This window comes from Silurus aristotelis (genome assembly GCF_946808225.1).
Source record: "Silurus aristotelis genome assembly, chromosome: 19".
Lineage (NCBI taxonomy): Eukaryota > Metazoa > Chordata > Actinopteri > Siluriformes > Siluridae > Silurus > Silurus aristotelis.
The window spans coordinates 15,133,107-15,151,185 of NC_139592.1; the positions used below are offsets into that span (position 1 = coordinate 15,133,107).

General features: G+C 39.5%; 1 protein-coding gene across 4 annotated transcripts; it reads right to left on the minus strand.

Annotated features, from left to right (window-relative positions):
- Window positions 1–302: 302 nt before the first annotated feature.
- On the minus strand, window positions 303–17,146 carry tasorb (transcription activation suppressor b). 4 transcript variants are annotated; one of them, XM_083521594.1, is made up of 24 exons: window positions 16,671–17,146; window positions 15,530–15,675; window positions 15,040–15,132; window positions 14,774–14,846; window positions 14,349–14,440; window positions 14,109–14,243; window positions 13,894–14,009; window positions 13,647–13,678; window positions 13,170–13,275; window positions 12,921–13,024; window positions 12,627–12,730; window positions 12,425–12,497; window positions 12,246–12,320; window positions 11,476–12,156; window positions 10,553–10,881; window positions 9,913–10,036; window positions 7,358–8,229; window positions 7,121–7,240; window positions 6,816–6,975; window positions 6,449–6,548; window positions 6,010–6,188; window positions 5,739–5,876; window positions 5,559–5,591; window positions 303–1,779 (listed from the first exon to the last, which is right to left on the minus strand). In XM_083521594.1, exons 1-24 carry the CDS (start codon window positions 16,975–16,977, stop codon window positions 407–409), a joined length of 5,565 nt encoding a protein of 1,854 aa, XP_083377720.1. In that variant the 5' UTR covers window positions 16,978–17,146; the 3' UTR covers window positions 303–406. The 4 variants fall into 4 exon arrangements, with proteins under 4 accessions (XP_083377720.1, XP_083377719.1, XP_083377721.1 ...); XM_083521593.1 differs by having other exon boundaries at window positions 303–1,782; window positions 16,671–17,127; XM_083521595.1 differs by lacking the exon at window positions 5,559–5,591 and having other exon boundaries at window positions 303–1,782; window positions 16,671–17,135.
- Between the last annotated feature and the right edge of the window lie 933 nt (window positions 17,147–18,079).

An 18,079-nucleotide genomic window follows, 5' to 3' on the forward strand; every position in this document is an offset into this window, starting at 1 on the left:
ACCAAGAATGTAAAAAAAAAAAAAAAAAAAAAAAAAAAAAAAAAGGCTAAAATGAAGTGATTCACAATTTCCTTTTTAAAAAAATATTGTCTGCATTTTGCCCCTTGTTCACTATCCATTTTGAAAATTATAAACACAAAAGAAACAAAACAAAACAACAACAAAAATAATACATTGAAAGGTAATTACATTTCTTGGCGATATAAATATAGTGGTCTGAACAAGGTTTCAAACAACTCGTTAAAGAAGAGTCACGGGCCTGGACGCATTCTGATTTGATGAACAAATGGTACAAAACCAAATTTTGTATTTATTTTTTTTCTTTCTTAAATTTAATGTGCTCTTCATGTTGAATATATACATTCTGTATGGCAGTAGTCTGTAAGTCCTGACTGCTCCCAACATTTTAGTAAGTGTAGTCTGAGTAGTAATCCTTCGGAGGACCATAGCCCCGATTACAGTGCGTACCTCCCCACAGTGACCCTCTGCCTGGTCTGGATCTCATAGGCATAGGGGGCCCTCTTCCTCTAAAGCCTCCACGCCTTATGTCCATAGGACCTGGCATGGGCCCTCGGGGACCGAACATGTGGTTCCCACTGTGTGGGATTGGTCCATGCGGCCCTCCTCGACACACAGGACGTTTTGTGACTCCAGGACGTGGTAGAAGCCCTCTGGGATTGCTAGGCATGCAGCCTCCAGGCATTCCACGGCCAGGTGTAATGCCACCTCTGTGGCTCTCTGTACAAGAGTTTAATGAAGTCCTACAGCCCTGATTGCTGGGCATTACACTGCCTGATGTGCTGCTCTGCTCAGACCCTATTTCTTGGAACTGCATGGAGGATGGTGGTGGGCCAGACATGCTTTCATCAACTATATTTCCAGTCCCAATAGATAATCCTTCGGCTGAAACTGTGCCTTCATTCTTTTCAAAAACTGCCGGGCTCATACCAGGTGTATAGCTGTCCTGTGCCCCTGTTGGGGCTGTCCAGTTATACATGGGTGGTCCAGGGGGTGTGGGTATGGGACCAGGGAATACAGGAGCATCTGGATAGCTGGGCAAAGTAGAAGGTACAGAGGAAGAAGAACAGAAGGCAAGAGGTTCAGTGGCTGTTGTCTGTGCATCCTGAGAGCCAGGCAAAAACAAATGACAGTCACCAGCACCAGATGGAGTTTGAGCCTGAGGCAAGGCTTGAGAGCAGGACAGCCCTTCACGATTTGCATCCCCTTTGCTACAGGATGCCTGGGACAGGCCTGTAGGTGGAGGGTTAGCAGACTGGCTCACACAAGAAGTGTTGGGGTTCGTTTGATTAGGAGGTTGGGACAGGGGCACAGTGTTGGCCAGGGTAACATTTCTGCTACTCACTTGGCTGTACTCCTGTCCTTGCAAGGTCGAGCATGCAGGTGAGGAATAGGCAGAACTCATGTGAAAGCCAGGAGAACCGGAATAGGGGCTCCATTGTGCCGAGTTGGGGTACAAGTAGCTCTGGTGGGGGTTCACGCCAAAACTAGCCAAGTTGTCCTCCTCCTCATCTATGGAGGTTCCAGACTGCTTTGAAGTTTTATACTGTGAGATGGCCGCCTTCAGAATGCTGTAATCTACAGGACAAGATGACAGACAATCTGTGCTGTGTAGGTCAGAGAGAGGGTGTAGAACGTCTTCAGTCACAGGTTCAGGCGGTAGAGCAGTCTCCTTCTCTGCTGCCCTCACCCCTACTTGCATTGTAGCATCTTCATCAGAGTCAAGGGACATGTCCTCCTCCTCCATGCACACATCTGGCTCTGCTGGAGATGAAAGGCAATGCTAGATATATATATATATATTTTTTTTTTACTACATAGTAGTATAGAATATATTATATATAGTAAAGTATAATATAGTATATAGACATACATACATACATACCTACATACATACATATACAATATATACAGTGAGGAAAATAAGTATTTAAACACCCTGCTATTTTGCAAGTTCTCCCACTTAGAAATCATGGAGGGGTCTGAAATTGTCATCGTAGGTGCATGTCCACTGTGAAAGACATAATCTAAAAAAAAAAAAATCCAGAAATCACAATATATTATTTTTTAACTATTTATTTGTATGATAGAGCTGCAAATAAGTATTTGAACACCTGTCTATCAGCTAGAATTCTGACCCTCAAAGACCTGTTAGTCTGCCTTTAAAATGTCCACCTCCACTACATTTATTATCCTAAATTAGATGCACCTGTTTAAGGTCATTGGCTGCATAAAGACACCTGTCCACCCCATACAATCAGTAAGAATCCAACTACTAACATGGCCAAGACCAAAGAGCTGTCCAAAGACACTAGAGACAAAATTGTACACCTCCACAAGGCTGGAAAGGGCTGCGGGGAAATTGCCAAGCAGCTTGGTGAAAAAAGGTCCACTGTTGGAGCAATCATTAGGAAATGGAAGAAGCTAAACATGGCTGTCATTCTCCCTCGGACTGGGGCTCCATGCAAGATCTCACCTCGTGGGGTCTCAATGATCCTAAGGAAGGTGAGAAATCAGCCCAGAACTACACAGGAGGAGCTGGTCAATGACCTGAAAAGAGCTGGGACCACCCTTTCCAAGGTTACTGTTGATAATACACTAAGACGTCATGGTTTAAAATCATGCATGGCACGGAAGGTTCCCCTGCTTAAACCAGCACATGTCCAGGCACATCTTAAGTTTGCCAATGACCATTTGGATGATCCAGAGGAGTCATGGGAGAAAGTCATGTGGTCAGATGAGACCAAAATAGAACTTTTGGGTCATAATTCCACTAAACGTGTTTGGAGGAAGAAGAATGATGAGTACCATCCCAAGAACACCATCCCTACTGTGAAGCATGGGGGTGGTAGCATCATGCTTTGGGGGTGTTTTTCTGCACATGGGACAGGACGACTGCACTGTATTAAGAAGGGGATGGCCATGTATTGCGAGATTTTGGCGAACAACCTCCTTCCCTCAGTTAGAGCATTGAAGATGGGTCGAGGCTGGGTCTTCCAACATGACAATGACCCGAAGCACACAGCCAGGATAACCAAGGAGTGGCTCTGTAAGAAGCATATCAAGGTTCTGGCGTAGCCTGGCCAGTCTCCAGACCTAAACCCAATAGAGAATCTTTGGAGGGAGGTCAAACTCTGTGTTTCTCAGCGACAGGCCAGAAACCTGACTGATCTAGAGAAGATCTGTGTGGAGGAGTGGGCCAAAATCCCTCCTGCAGTGTGTGCAAACCTGGTGAAAAACTACAGGAAATGTTTGACTTCTCTAATTGCAAACAAAGGCTACTGTACCAAATATTAACATTGACTTTCTCAGGTGTAAAAATACTTATTTGTAGCTGTATCATACAAATAAATAGTTAAAAAATCATACATTCTGATTTCTGGATTTTTATTTTTAGATTATGTCTCTCACAGTGGACATGCACCTAAAATGACAATTTCAGACCCCTCCATGATTTCTAAGTGGAAGAACTTGCAAAATAGCAGGGTGTTCAAATACTTATTTTCCTCACTGTATATAAATTTTTTTATTTTTTTTTATATTTATTTGCGGTCTAACTGTACACAAAATTAACGGTTTTGCTATGTACCTCGGTTTAAAGTCACGATTCGGCAGAATTTTATCATTATTAGAGGAATGAAATGCAAAACATAAAATTGCTTGTATTTATTTTTTTATTAATTCAGTTTATTATGATAACAGTTTTTCCTCATTTGCGTTGGAGCATTTCTAGAATCATCCTTAATATTTGCAAACCAGTACGTGCATCCTCAAAACAATGTGTACAAATAGCACAACACAATGGATTTCTTGCAAAAGCCTATACTTTTCTCAAAATCCTTAGTTCATCTCTCATAAGTAATGTGTGTCAATGAACATCTAATTACCATCAGAATGACAAATCCTTTAGTCATTGTTCAAACAAAATTGTGAAAATGTTTAAATGTTGTCAAAATGACAGTGCACAGTTTCAATACTTTTTGATATAAACTATGGTTTGGATTACAATGATTAAAAATGCACAAGGCTGAATTTCTTCTGTTTGGCATCTATGAATTTCAGCAGCACAAATGTATTTATTTGATTGCATATTTAATTTATATTTATTGCAAGAGACGGAACATGGTTCATGCTTTTTCTGTACTGTACTAGTGTTTATTCATTTCTTGGTTGTTTATTAATTTTCAGAAATTTCTATTCTGTGTTTTGCTCTGTCTTTATACACTCCCTAATTAAAGGTTCACGAGATTTACCTTTGACCTGTTTAAGAGAACTAGCTGATCATTGGTTGATCTGATGCCGAACACTCACCTACATTAGTCACATTCAGGATTCATCTGCACAATTCATCATGACAACTGGTTAACCATTTTGCATTCAATGACATACAATGAACTGATGCCGAGATGTTTTGTGGGATAAGATTATTCAGGTGAAACCAGTATAATATATTTTGATCAACATGACAAACAACTGATAATGTAGGAAACCGAAACAATTAACTGACTGTGCCAAAGCATTCGCAATTTGATTAAAGCGGCGAGAAATGTTTTTATGATATGCACAAGTGATGTGCACTACATGATGTGGAGGTTAAACAAGACCTTTTAAAAATTTCATTTCTGATCTGAGAAACGCTCCGAAGCAACTGAGGAAAAACTGTAACATTTGTGATCATCAACATTTGAACAGTTTACATTTTTAATTATAAAAAATAAAAAATAAAACAGAATAAATTAATTGAATGCAATACACTAATTATATTGATTAAATTGAGTAATCTATTAAATTAGCACAAATAAAACTTTAAGTAAAATGTAATAAATGGAAAGATTTTATGAAAATATTTTAAAGTTATTAGACCCCATTCTGGTAATACAGATGTGTATGTGTGTGTTTTACATTTAGAATTTAATTTTCTAAAGATATAATCTACTTAACTGTTCCACTTATTTCAGCATATTTTAACAAATGCCTTAATTCCTTCGAACTTTCCTTTATTCACTCTATTAAAATGTGGAATTGTCAGGATTTCCCTATTTCAAGAGAATCCATATCGCTAAGCAGATAGCCGCTAACCAAGAAGTGGCTAACACTAGTGCTATGGATTCTTTAGTGTCGTCATGCATGCACAAAGCAAATCTTATTTCCAGGATGAAATGAGTAGCCACAGTAAGACTGCACTAACTCTAGTTTATTTTTTATACCCCACCATTGTTTTCAAGTTTAATAATAATTTTTAAAAATGCCCTCGATATATGAGGCAGAGACTAAACAAACTTAATCAGTTCCTTAATAAATTATCAATGTTTCGCAAGTAGAAAAGATTGCATTCGGTACACCCCTAATATATAGCAATTTTAATTTGAACAAAATAAATAAATAAATAAATAAATAAAAATAAACAAAACACAAACTATTAGTTCTGGAGGGATGAGATTAAGACCATACAAAAGCATAAGTAATTAACTATTTTAAAATATAACTCTGATTCCAATATAAAACAACTTTGTACAGCTCTAATTTGAAGTATTACTGACTGTTAGAGGGTGTTCCAGAGATAAAGTGATACTCTGTAGGTAAAAAAATAAATAAAGAAAGAATGAGAATAGGGACATAAAGCAAGACAACAATTTAGATCTGCTCAAGAAAATAAGACATTCCAATTCATTGTGGATACAAAAACCTTATTATTTGCAACCCCACAATGTGGCTGTTACCTGGAGGCAGGACAATGGGCTGGGTGCAGTCTTCTGATTTATTCCTGCTTATCAGGCTCTCAAAGTCTACTATGATGTCATTCAGGCTAGCAGTGATGATCCCATTACTAGAGAACTTGGGCTCATCAATAGACTGATCTGTTAAAAAAATTTTATTCTGTTAAAAACCTAGAATTTATCATTAGAAAGTAAACTTAAAGGAGAAATAAACAGGCATGGGGTAAATACACAGGATCAATGTCTATTGCTATCTGAGAGTTCATGTTTGTACCTGTGAGGAAGATGATGTGTCGTAGCTGTGTGTGCTGAGCCTGTAACTTCACCAGACAGTCCAGATCTGGAGCTTGTCGTGACAGAGCATCACACTCATGGTAAGGTAAGAACTCCACCAGGTGCTTCTTTTGATAAGCTGTCAGCAGATTCAGTAGATCCAGAGCTTCAGAGTTTGACCTGTGTGAGTAGAGAAAGAGCATTATTCTGAGGCAGTGAGGAGAATGTGTCAGCGGAAAAACATCAAAGCATCTACAAAAATGAGAGGTTGCCACCTTAGTCTTGGCAGGAACTTATTTAAAGAAGTGTCAAAACAAAAACATGCCACTCAAAAAACCAAGCAATCAAAGTCAAATAAATAACGGTAAATAAAATAAAATAAATTTGTTGGTGTAGTAAAACAAGGTGTTTCTTTGCTTTAGCACCAACTAAGCACTAACCTGCTGAGCTCTTTCAGCTTCTTCTGAGTCTTACAGTGAACTTTCCATTTCCATGGCATGCTCTGCTGCTCCAGGAACTGCAGAAATACTTGAAGCTTTTCTGCAACACAAACAAATAACATTAAGCCATCGGCCACAACGGAAATTTGGAGGATTGATGGCGTGTGAGTAGGGATTAAAAACTTTAATATGATGTAAAATAAAAACTAATTTGACATTTTAGATGAGCCAAAGAAGCCCAAACAGGCAGACTTGCCATACTTTCTGGAACTGCATAGTGACAAAATTGTAACATCTTTCAGTTATTAGCCTTGATCCTTACCAACTTAAAATCTAAATAGATCTCTTTATCCATTCAAGAACTTACCTAAAGTGATGAAGTCAGGGTTCAAGATGAACTCGTCTGATACAATTAGGCCTCCAGACATAAAAAGCTCATTGTAAGTGCGATTTTTCACATCATCTAAGCTGTCCACACCAGCAAAATACACTGTATTTAATTTCTTTAATGACACCAATGCTGGAATCTGAATAAAACATTTGAAAAAGATTAGAAACGAGTGCCGTAAATCTCCTGAATATGTAACACTTATTGTATGGTAATTTTATTTGTAATGCAGAAAATAATATTTTATATATATATATATTTATTTATTTATAAAATAATTTAACCTTGTGAACACGAGAAGCTATGTCTTCATTCTGAATGATGACCATAAACTTCTGCTGACAGTTGTTTTCCAGATATTTCAGAGGATTGCACTCAATGTTGCCAAGGTTTTCTAAATAACTCTGATAAATTGAGACAGTCACAAACAGAACATATAGTTGAGACAACAGCAATCTAAATATAGTGATTTATACATGTAATATAAATAAATATATATAGAGAGAAATATAGATTCCTACCTTAATCTCAGTGCAGAGTTTGTTTTCCTCCTCATCCCCCCGCTGAATGTAAAAACGTACTGCATTCATTTGCATGATCTCCATCAGTGTGCACAGCACATCTGGCTTGATCTGGCCAATCATGTCATTTCCTGGTGCACCTGTCTGCGCTGGTTCAGGGGGCACCTCGGGTATCAGTGGGAAACCAGTGTTTACTGTTAGCATGCATTTAGGACTGTCTGCAATATTTGGAACCTTTGCATCTGTCTTTTTCTCGTGGTGAGATTTGCTGGTAGGTGAGGGCTGTTTCTTGAGAGCTGGAGGTGGAATAGGGGTGGGAGTAGAGCCAGGGGTTGATGTCGGTGTTGAAACGGGTGTTATTTGCTTACTGGCTGTCTTGTGTGAGGATTCCTGCGATTTCAAAGTCTTTAAAGCTGACTGTTTGGAGGGGAGGACAGCAGCAGGAGTAACAGTAGGAGCTGCAGTAAGTGCAGCAGAAAGAGGAGCAACAGGTGGAGGAGGAGGAGCAAGAACAGGTTGAACTGCCTCATTTGGAACAACAGGGAAAGGAGGAGCAGCAGGTAAGCTAATCATGTGATTCATTTTTTCACATAACATGCTGATATAACCTTGTACTGGAAAAGGCGAAATGTATTCTGAAACATATGTAGAAAAGGTGGAATCCAATCTGCTTGGTGTAGCCTCTTGCCGAGGAATTGTAGGCTGGGAAACATAAAATATATGCTGCCTTTCCATCATCTCCTGAATGCCTGTGCAGAGAGACTGAAACTCCTGGTCCAGAATGGAGTCCAAGGTTTGGACTGTTGGCACTGATCTGTCCTTTACTGATATATAAGATGTCCCTTCCTCCCCCACAGTAACTGGGACTGTGGCTGTGAAAAAAGAAAAAAAAAATTACTTGAAATAAATGTAAAAAGTATCAGAAAAATCAGCACATTGGAATAGAAGTCTTTCAACCTAATCCACCTGCCTACAAAAATAATTTAGAAAAAATTACAGTAATCCCGTTTATCGCAGTGGTTTCATACCAAAGCCGCCGGAGATAAACGAAAAACCACGATAAACGGATGCCACCCCAAAAATGCTATTTTATGTATTAAGTACTGTATTAATTTTACTTCAATGAATAATTCTATTTTATAAATATATAAATTTTTTGGTCTCTCGTGCTATCCGCGAGGCCGGGAAAATCAGCTAAACTAATTAGTTATGTGGCAAATGCAATTCTCTAAATTGCATAAAAAACCAGGGGCGCAAGATTCAAACGTAAATTCGTAAAGCGTAAATTACTGTATTAAAAAACAATTACATTAAAATGTCACGCAAAGATATACTGATACTAGTTAATGCAACGTTATTATAAGCAGTCTAATTATCACAAAAAGTTTTACAAATAAAAGTAATTTCTATGTGTAACATTAAACTGGAAACACTATAGAATAATTAGATATGTTATGAATAATGTCAGCTCCTTTTACAAACATAATATAATGTGCAAACTCATCTAGCCATGTCTACTTTTGTACTCCCATTTAGAATATAAAAATTCAATAGAATTGGGCAACAAAATTAGTGAGTTTTGCCATATTTGTGTCTATCACTATATGTGTCAATGACAAAACAGATGATAAAGACAAACATTAACATAGATCATTATTTGGCACTGTAAATATGTGCAAGTATATACTGTAATTTCCGGACTATTGAACGCACCCATATATAAGCCGCACCCACTGAATTTTGCAAAGATTTTTATTTTTAACATAAATAAGCCGCACCTGTCTATAAGCCGCAGGTGTCTACATTGAAACTAATAAACTTTACACAGGCTTTAACGAAAGACAGTGTCTGTTACATGGTGTAACGGGTGAAATATGTTGTGGCTCCATTAAGAGCAGAGCGGCATTTTGGGAATAGCCTGCCGCCGCATTTTTCCGGTATTACTGCATGTGTGCAAGGCCGAGGAATATTTCCTTATCATTTTCTGATGCTCATTTCTAAGTTTCTTTGACTAACCCGTAACACTGTTGCCAAGAAAAATTAAAAAAAGCAAGAGTTTTGGAAACCTGTCTGTGCTTTTATGATTTCTGTTGCAACTGGAGTTAGTGAGCTCTCCCATGACCCAGACTCAACGCCTTACAATGGCTTGTATCTAAACAGTAGCCTACCAAGAAAATCATTGTTTACTGTCTTCCTCCTTCCTTTCACAACAATATCTCTCTGGAGTTTTTCTTTTGGCATCACCGTGCATTTAAAAATCACCATCGGTGAAGCTTTTCTCCCGATGCCGTGCAGCTCAGAACACAGGCGAAGTGCGTTTTTTCATGCCTGTTCGGCAATTTCATTAGTCTAATGTTACGGGGTTCAGTTTTTTGGCTTGAAGTTTGTGAAACCGGGAAAAACCCAGGAAAAATCCATATATTAGCCGCTTCGTTGTTTAAGCCACGGGGTTCAAAGCATGGAAAAAAAGTAGCGGCTTATAGTCCGGAAAATACGGTGGTACTTTACCCTTACAGAGCTCATGCTATTCATGGTGTGGAAGAACCTCAACATACCTGTAGAGTTTGTTCGCCACTGTAAGCGATTATGACTAGCTTCAGCAGGGACCAGCACCTGTTGCTCAAAGCTGGAGGATGGACTGCACATATCCATACTGCCAATACTGCATGCCATCTGATCCTAAACAACACAATGCAACAGAAAACCTTTTAATGGGATCTCCAATGCTTGTTCAATGAGGAAAAGAACATCTGCACAAATACTCATCATACATACATAATATTTATATAGTAAGCACATGTGGAGTGTTGACTATAAAATACATTTAAATATATATACAGACGTTAATCTTCTATAACGGTTTTAGGCTGTTATGATTGCACTGGGAACAGCTATGTTAGGCTGCTCACTGATTAATTTAATACGTCTATCTAAAAAAAACAATAGCTTGTTTATCTATACAGAGATGCTAGAAAGATAGAGACTACGACCAAACAAATGTACATCCGAGAAAACTGGATTGTATTGTGATAAATATAAAGAGAGACATTTCTGACAACCTGAGCAGGTACGAGTGAAGATCATTTTTATATAATTGTAAACTGAGAAAAATGCTATTTATTGTGTAATTAACAATTGTAGTTTATTCTTATGTAAAAAAATTTTTTTAATGAGAATACATAGTAAATCCCAAACCTCTAGGTAATCCTGTGAGACCTGCTCCTCCTCTGTGTGCCTAGCTCTTGAATTGCGTTCATAGTGGGCAGTTGGTTCGGCTGGCTCACACGACCGCTCAGGTACCAGGCTCTCCTGGAGTTGCGTGGGCAGCATAAGAGGTGCAGTGGTGGCAGAAGCAGAAGCAGAGCTTTGAGATACCTTTTTCAGAGCACTAATCAAGATCTTGAGCAGAGTCTGCGTGTCCTGGATGGGTGTGGTGTGGCTAACGTGATCACGCAGGTCTGTGTCACACATCCCTATGCCATCCATAACTGTCGACAAAGACATTGACGTTTCGCCCTGAGGAACTGCAAGATGCAGGAGAAAAAAAGAACACCAATTTAAATTCACATTGTATCTGGGACAGGCAGGTGCTCCTCAAGCTGTGCATCTTGCAATCTGTAGCTCCTCCCCTATGTGCTTCAAGACTTCCTGCATCACAGAGGTTAACGAAGGCATATGCATTAAGAACAGTTCTTTGAAAAAGGAAGATGGTGTGCAATCGATTTATAAATCCAAATGTAGGTTATAATTCATGCAGATGAAAATATTAATATTTGGCTTAACCACATGCAGGCGGAGGCTTCAAATAAGAAGACGACTATTTTTCAGTTAAGGCATTACATGGCTTTGCAATTGGTAAATCTAACACAATATTAATAACAAGACAAAATGGCATAGATGGCCATCATGTACAAGATATTCTGAAGTATTCATTTTGAGTTTGTCTATTTAAAAAATTAAGACAGGTTTCAGTTTTCCAAATGAGGATTGTTCCAAAAACAACAAATTTAGAAAGTAAAGAACCTGTTAAGACTTTAAAGAACACTGTATTCTAAGTGCGTGAAGATCTCTCATGGCACAGACGACCCCACTCTGTTGGTCAGGCTACGGAGTCTTACCTCTTCCTATCTCTCCATTGCTAACCACTTCGGTCTTTTGGTACTTGCTGACTCCGGTAGAGATGTCTCCCTCAGGCCTCCGCTTGTGCCCTGCAGGCTCCCAGTCCTCGCTGTGGTCCTGCATGGCTCCATCCTCCTTGCCCAGTGCCCGCTTGTGCAGTTGGATCAGTTTCAGCAGCTTCTCCATCTTGTCTTTATCATACTCGCCCTGGGGCTTCTGAGCACCACTACCATTAGACTGTGCCAGCCCAGTCTTGGTGCTGCTTGAGCCACTCCAGTCAGACACAGGACTGTATTCGTCAACCATAGGAGGACCACTTTCCTCCACGTCCTGCTGCAGGCATGATATAGCCAGTTGGAAGTTTGCAGGTGCACGAACATATGTATTCAACATTAAGTCCATGCTCTTGGAGCGTTTTGGTGGGTATGTCCCAGACCGTTCATCCATGTTTGATCTATACTCAGGCACAGAGAAAAGCCGTCCTGAGCCTTGTTCCCTCAAACTCAGATAGTCCAGGGCCTGGGTTTTCACTGCACTCGCCAGATCTTTTGGTGGATTTGAGCGCAGTTTGTAGAAAGAATGGTGCAGGGCTGGCGCAAATGTCTCTATATGTTCAGTGTTTGGGTCTTTAGGCTCTAACGGAACCAGAGAGTCCACATGTAGGCCAGCGTGCTTGGACACTTTGAAAGGGATGGGGGAAAAAACGCAAAATGCATTAATCTAAGTATTAAAAAACAAAAAATATATATCTATGCAGGCTCATACTTACTTAATCTACCTGTAATTCTTGATTCTTGAAAAACAAAAAGTGCCTGCAATCCTCTGTCGCTTCTCCCTCGCCTCTCTTCATTTTAGAAAAAACAAAAGAAAAAGACAATGCCATTGCATGAAATAATAAACAACAACAAAAAACAGATGTGTAAATAGGAATATGCACCATGAGTGTACCATTAGAATTGTGCAAGTGAGATGATGACAGGAGGAAAAGAAAGCCCCTTTCTGCCAGTGGCTTCACAAGAACCTGGATAAACACAGAATAAATGCTGGGAAAACTTAGAAGACAACGCTTTTTGGGAATAACGCATTTAGCACAGTATGTTTAATAACAGTTTACAAAAGTATGTACACCTTTCATGTAAAAACAACTCACCATTTTCTCTTTCTCCATTTTGTGTAGCAGGCCAGACAAACAGTTTCCCTGCTTGGTCTTAGCCATGACATCAAAGAGGCTACAGTACAGCCCACATTTCATTACTTCATAGAAAACAACAATAAATAACAGAAGTCATTACATAACAATAACATGGGTAAAAGAACAATTAGACAGTGAAATATTATTCCTCATTATAAAAATGGTAGAAATGACAGCCATCAGCATTTATGATTTTTTTGTTGTAATTGTTAATTATACTTGACAAATTATAAAATTATAGTTGTTAATTACCTTCTTGTGTGTCGCTGTATGCGTCCCATGAAAGCAGTGTAGAGGGAATTTTCCTTCTCACTTGATCAAGGTGCATTGCCATACTTATGTCAATTTTGTCCGGACTTAAAAAGAAGCAAAAACATAATTCAGTAATAATACCGCCACAAAAGACACATTCGCATTTCTCAGACATATAGGAAATCATCTGATCCAATTATATTATATGATTTCAAAATTGCATTTACAATTTCATTTAAGGTCACTTACAGTTTGAATGGCAGAAAGGGGGGGTTGGGCGACCGAATGCACACATGATACAACTCTTCTCCCCTGTTCACTAACGGACCACTCCACACTGTATACCTACGCCATCCTGCAAAACAACATACCAATCAGTTTGTCTTACAGAGCTAATACAACAGGAACTTTAATCCTGCCATATACTTGAATGAGAATAAATACATTTTCTTGAAAAAAATGAAAAATAAAAATCTACTATTAACACAAAAAATCCCCAGAGAAAACTGAGACAATCTAGATCAGGGGTGTCCAATCTTTTTCATAAAGGGGCCAGTGTGGGTGCAGGTTTTCATTTATTCAGTCTTGATAGTCATTGAAAATGATCATTAGATTTGAACAGGTAGAATTTGGTGTGGACTTGCTTGGTTGGAATAAAAGCCTGCACCCACACCGGCCCTTTCTGGATAAGATTGAACACCCCTTCTCTAGATGAAGGAAGCTTACCTCTATGTCCTTCATACACGCCACTGTTCAATCTACAAAAAAATGAGAATAAACAATGTATCCAATGGTATAAAACACAATTGGTGAACAGAGTCTAAATTAATTAAATACTAGAGCTGCAATGATCATTTTTATAATTGAAAACAATAGAAAAGATGGAATAATATGCAACAGCTAATCCCAGTTAAGGAGACCTTCCGTAGAAATTGCCATCAGGTATTAGTACAACAAAGAAAAGGTCATGTACCTGTGAGCAGCTGTGGCTGCCTCTTTGCCTTTGTACTGAAAAGACACCACAGCATAGGGACACACATGTCTGGGCCGTGTCCTCAGCTCCTCAAAAGCAAACTCATAAAAGTATTGCTGCAGATGACATGGGAGTAAACAATCATAACATGTAACAATAACACATGCAAATGCTGAGTTATGATATAGTAATAGGAAACAATCAATGCACAATACCTGAGTGAGCTCAAAAGCCCTATATGACAATAATGAGGTAACTTTGCTGGCATTTTTGTGCATGTGGCAGTCAAACTTAGGAACAAGTTCCAGATTACTCTTGGGCATATTTTCAAATATGCTTTTTAATCTACCCTGCAGAGCAGCAACAAACAACATAATCAGCCACTGACCATTGGAAAACAACAACAAAAAATATAGATTACATTCTAAGTGTGATATAAATCAAAGAAATATTACCTTCATGACTTTAAATATGATTATGTCCCCAGAAGCACCGGCTTCGAATGGATTCATTTGCAACAAATCTGAATATTTTGATAAGTAAATTCCTAATAAAGAAAGTAACAACAGGTTTCTAAATCAGAAATATTCTGATGGCAGAAGATTTGCAATTTTGCATCAAAACTCAGGAAGAATATCCATAGGAAAAACAAAAAAAGGGCCAAGGGATATCAGACAGGAGCACCAATCACAATTTGTTGGATTTGTTTGTCAACTAACTACAGATATAAAGCTCCTGATCAGAAAACATAAATCTGGAAAATATTGTCCTATATGGTAGAAAAACTCTGACTACCTAAAACATGTGAGTATGATTTATTATTTACAAAAAGGTGTAGCATGGAACAGACAAACACACATTGTGTAAAGCCTAGTATCACCTTTACTGGGATTTCCCAGATTGTTAATACGTGCATGCCCCACTGAAAGGCCCTTCTCACAGATCCAGCGAGTCTGCAACAAGAGGCACAACTGTTACATATCTTTTTATGTCCTTAAATACAGGAACAAAATCCTTCAGACTTTTACACTTCTTTACCACCTTAACAAAACTAAATCTGCTCTTTATTTAGATATGTTTAAATTGTTGATTACAAAATAGACAAATACATAAGATTTATACAGAGATACATTTAGCTAATCTCACCTTTTTTGCATCAGGCAGCAGAAAAGCGTAGGAGTCAGTAAGCTCAGTGTCTGTCCGTCCAGCTTGCTTGAGTTCCCTTTTCTTCTCTATGTACTGGCCAAACGCAAGTTAGAAACATTTTTAGTAAAAATAAATAACAGTAATCTCAACGGTACCAAGAATAGTACTCAAAACTTGGCCTCTCACAATCTAAACTTAATTTAGTCTGTGACATCATGAACTCAAACTGGCATTTGTATGTGAGGGCTGCTAATAAAACATATTAAATTACAAAACACACCAATCAGAAATTGAGCACCTATCAGGCTGGCTTTAGTAACAACAGTTTTTTAAATAACTTCCCAATGAAAACAGAGCTGAAATTACTACCACCTTGAACTATAAAAAAAAAAAGCATAGACTTGAATTGCCGGTGTCACAGAAAGTAAAAACACTAGTTTTGGTCCCAAGGATAAAATAATTTTCCCCTCACAATATTCAGCGATCTCACCTCTTTCTCCAGGAGCTCATTGTGAATGAGACATGCTTTAGTGTAGGTGAAAGCTCCTCGAGATGATGCATCCAGGTATGAGGAAGAGAGCAGTTTAAAAAGCTCCTCAAATTCCCATGATTCTGGCATTATCTGCTGGAGCAGACCTGGAAAATCAGAATAGAGAAAAGAAAAGTAAGATTATGTCATATCAGAATGCAGTTTATTGCCAGGCATTCGGGACAGTACAAGAATACTGACTACAATAAGCCGCAACAGTTAATAAAAAAATATGAACGCGGAGACGTACAGGAATCGTTTAATCGGTGAATTGAGTGCATGAAAGTGATCAGTTTCTTTTGACGCTAATAAACAGTAACTAGAACAAAACAAGCCATTCGGGTCAAATTAGGGCTATTATGAACTGGAACACAAAAAAAGAACAACACAAGGTGACAATACCAGTGTAAGAAAACTGTCTGCTGCTTAGTTTTGAATCTAAGTGAATGGAAGTATATGTAAACAAAACCTAATCGCTTTGCACTGATTGTTAAAGGGTCGAATGAGGCGAGCATGGCCACATGGATGATTGTTTTGGGTTTTAACTCGGAGACTTGCCCATGGTTGCCTGATTTGCTATTTAAAACGTTTCGAGCCATTTGGATGTTGTGAGAGAGGAGACTGAGTTGATGTTTAGGTGGGAGATGTGCTGGTGCTGAATGAGGAGTGGCAGAAGTGAGGGAGCTCAGTGCTGAAGCCAGGCTTGTCTTAACTACCTATGAAGCTGGCACAGACGTCGCAACTTCGCAGAGCCAGGCTCAAATTACGAGCCAGAAGTGCCACACAATGTAGGGCATAGAGAATCTCCTGCATTAAGCAATACCCTGCTACCCGTCTTGTACTGGAGGAATTGCTAGTCAGCTAGCCATCTTCTGCTAACTTACATTTGCATGTGGTGGCTAACGAGCTCAAATGAACAGTCAATTGTTAGAGTTACAAGTAAAGCAGGACACGTGCGGTAAAAGCACTAAAAGTGACAATAACAAGGCTAACTGGACAAAGCCGGTGGCGGTTAGTACAGCTAGCAGGCATGCAAGACAGACTGCAAGGCACAAGAAGCCCAGTTACAGGTTCAGGAATGCGAGTAAAGGGGGGACAAAACCTTTGCGCTCCTTGATCTTGCGAGGGATTTGGAAGGTCTTCCGCGGCCACTCCTCGGCTGATCGGAGCAACGGCGAAGGCGAAGTGCTGCAGCCCTTCAAATCTGACAGCCCGCTCCTCCGCCTCTCGCAAGCATCTTGTTCAGTCATTTGCTCGTCTTCGCATCCAGCCTGATCGCCATTTTGCTTGGATGTAGTCGTGGTAGAGGCTGACAATTGTTCCTGGCTCTCGCCGCCGTCCACGCGCAAGCCGCTGGGCTTGACGCTGTCTCGCTCGTATTTTCTGTCCTCGCTCAGATTGCAGGCCATTTTGGCCACCGATCACTTCAGTCGACTGGCGGTGAAGTTGGTTTCAGCGCCGATTTACGGAGTAATTCTCGTTCTCAACCAGCCTCCGCCATTATGCCTCTGACGTGCGGCTTCCCTGCGCTGCGAATACTCTGGCGTCACTCTGTTTACAAGCAGCCGAGCGCCGCCCAAAGGCCAAAACTAATCACACACTCTCTCTCTCTCTCTCTCTCTCTCTCTCTCTCTCTCTCTCTCTCTCTCTCTCTCTCACACACAAACACACACACACACACACACACACACACACACACACACAGTGTAACTGTTTCTCATTCACTCACTCACTCACTCACTCACTCACTCACTCATTTAGTTATCCATTCACTTGTTACTTTGTTGTTTACTTACTCACTTACTCACTCACTCACTTTCTCACTCATTCACTTACTCACTCATTTAGCCATCCATTTACCTGTTACTTCGTTGTTCACTCACTCACTCACTCACTCACTCACTCACTCACTCACTCACTCATTTAGCCATCCATCCATTCACTCACTCACTCACTCACTCACCTATTTAGCCATCCATTCACTTGTTACTTTGTTGTTTACTCACTCACTTACTCACTTACTCACTCACTCACTCACTCACTCACTCACTCACTCACTCACTTTCTCACTCATTCACTTACTCACTCATTTAGCCATCCATTTACCTGTTACTTTGTTGTTCACTCACTCACTCACTCACTCACTCATTTAGCCATCCATTCACTCACTCACTCACTCACTCACTCACTCACTCACTCACTCACCTATTTAGCCATCCATTCACTTGTTACTTTGTTGTTTACTTACTCACTTACTCACTTACTCACTCACTCACTCACTCACTTTCTCACTCATTCACTTACTCACTTATTTAGCCATCCATTTACCTGTTACTTTGTTGTTCACTCACTTACTCACTCACTCACTCACTCACTCACTTATTTAGCGATCCATTCACTGGTTACTTTGTTGTTCACTCACTCACTCACTCACTCACTCATTCACTCATTTAGTTATCCATTCACTTGTTACTTTGTTGTTTACTTACTCACTTACTCACTCACTCACTT

What these genes read in the sequence shown, in the direction of transcription:
- tasorb (XM_083521593.1), bottom strand. Translation starts at nt 16,977, where the DNA reads ATGGCCTGCAATCTGAGCGAGGACAGAAAATACGAGCGAGACAGCGTC. An exon ending in AACTCTGCACTGAGATTAAG is followed by an intron (nt 7,241 to 7,357) that starts GTAGGAATCTAT and finishes TCAATTTATCAG; the next exon opens with AGTTATTTAGAAAACCTTGG. An exon ending in TAGCTTCTCGTGTTCACAAG is followed by an intron (nt 6,976 to 7,120) that starts GTTAAATTATTT and finishes TGTTTTATTCAG; the next exon opens with ATTCCAGCATTGGTGTCATT.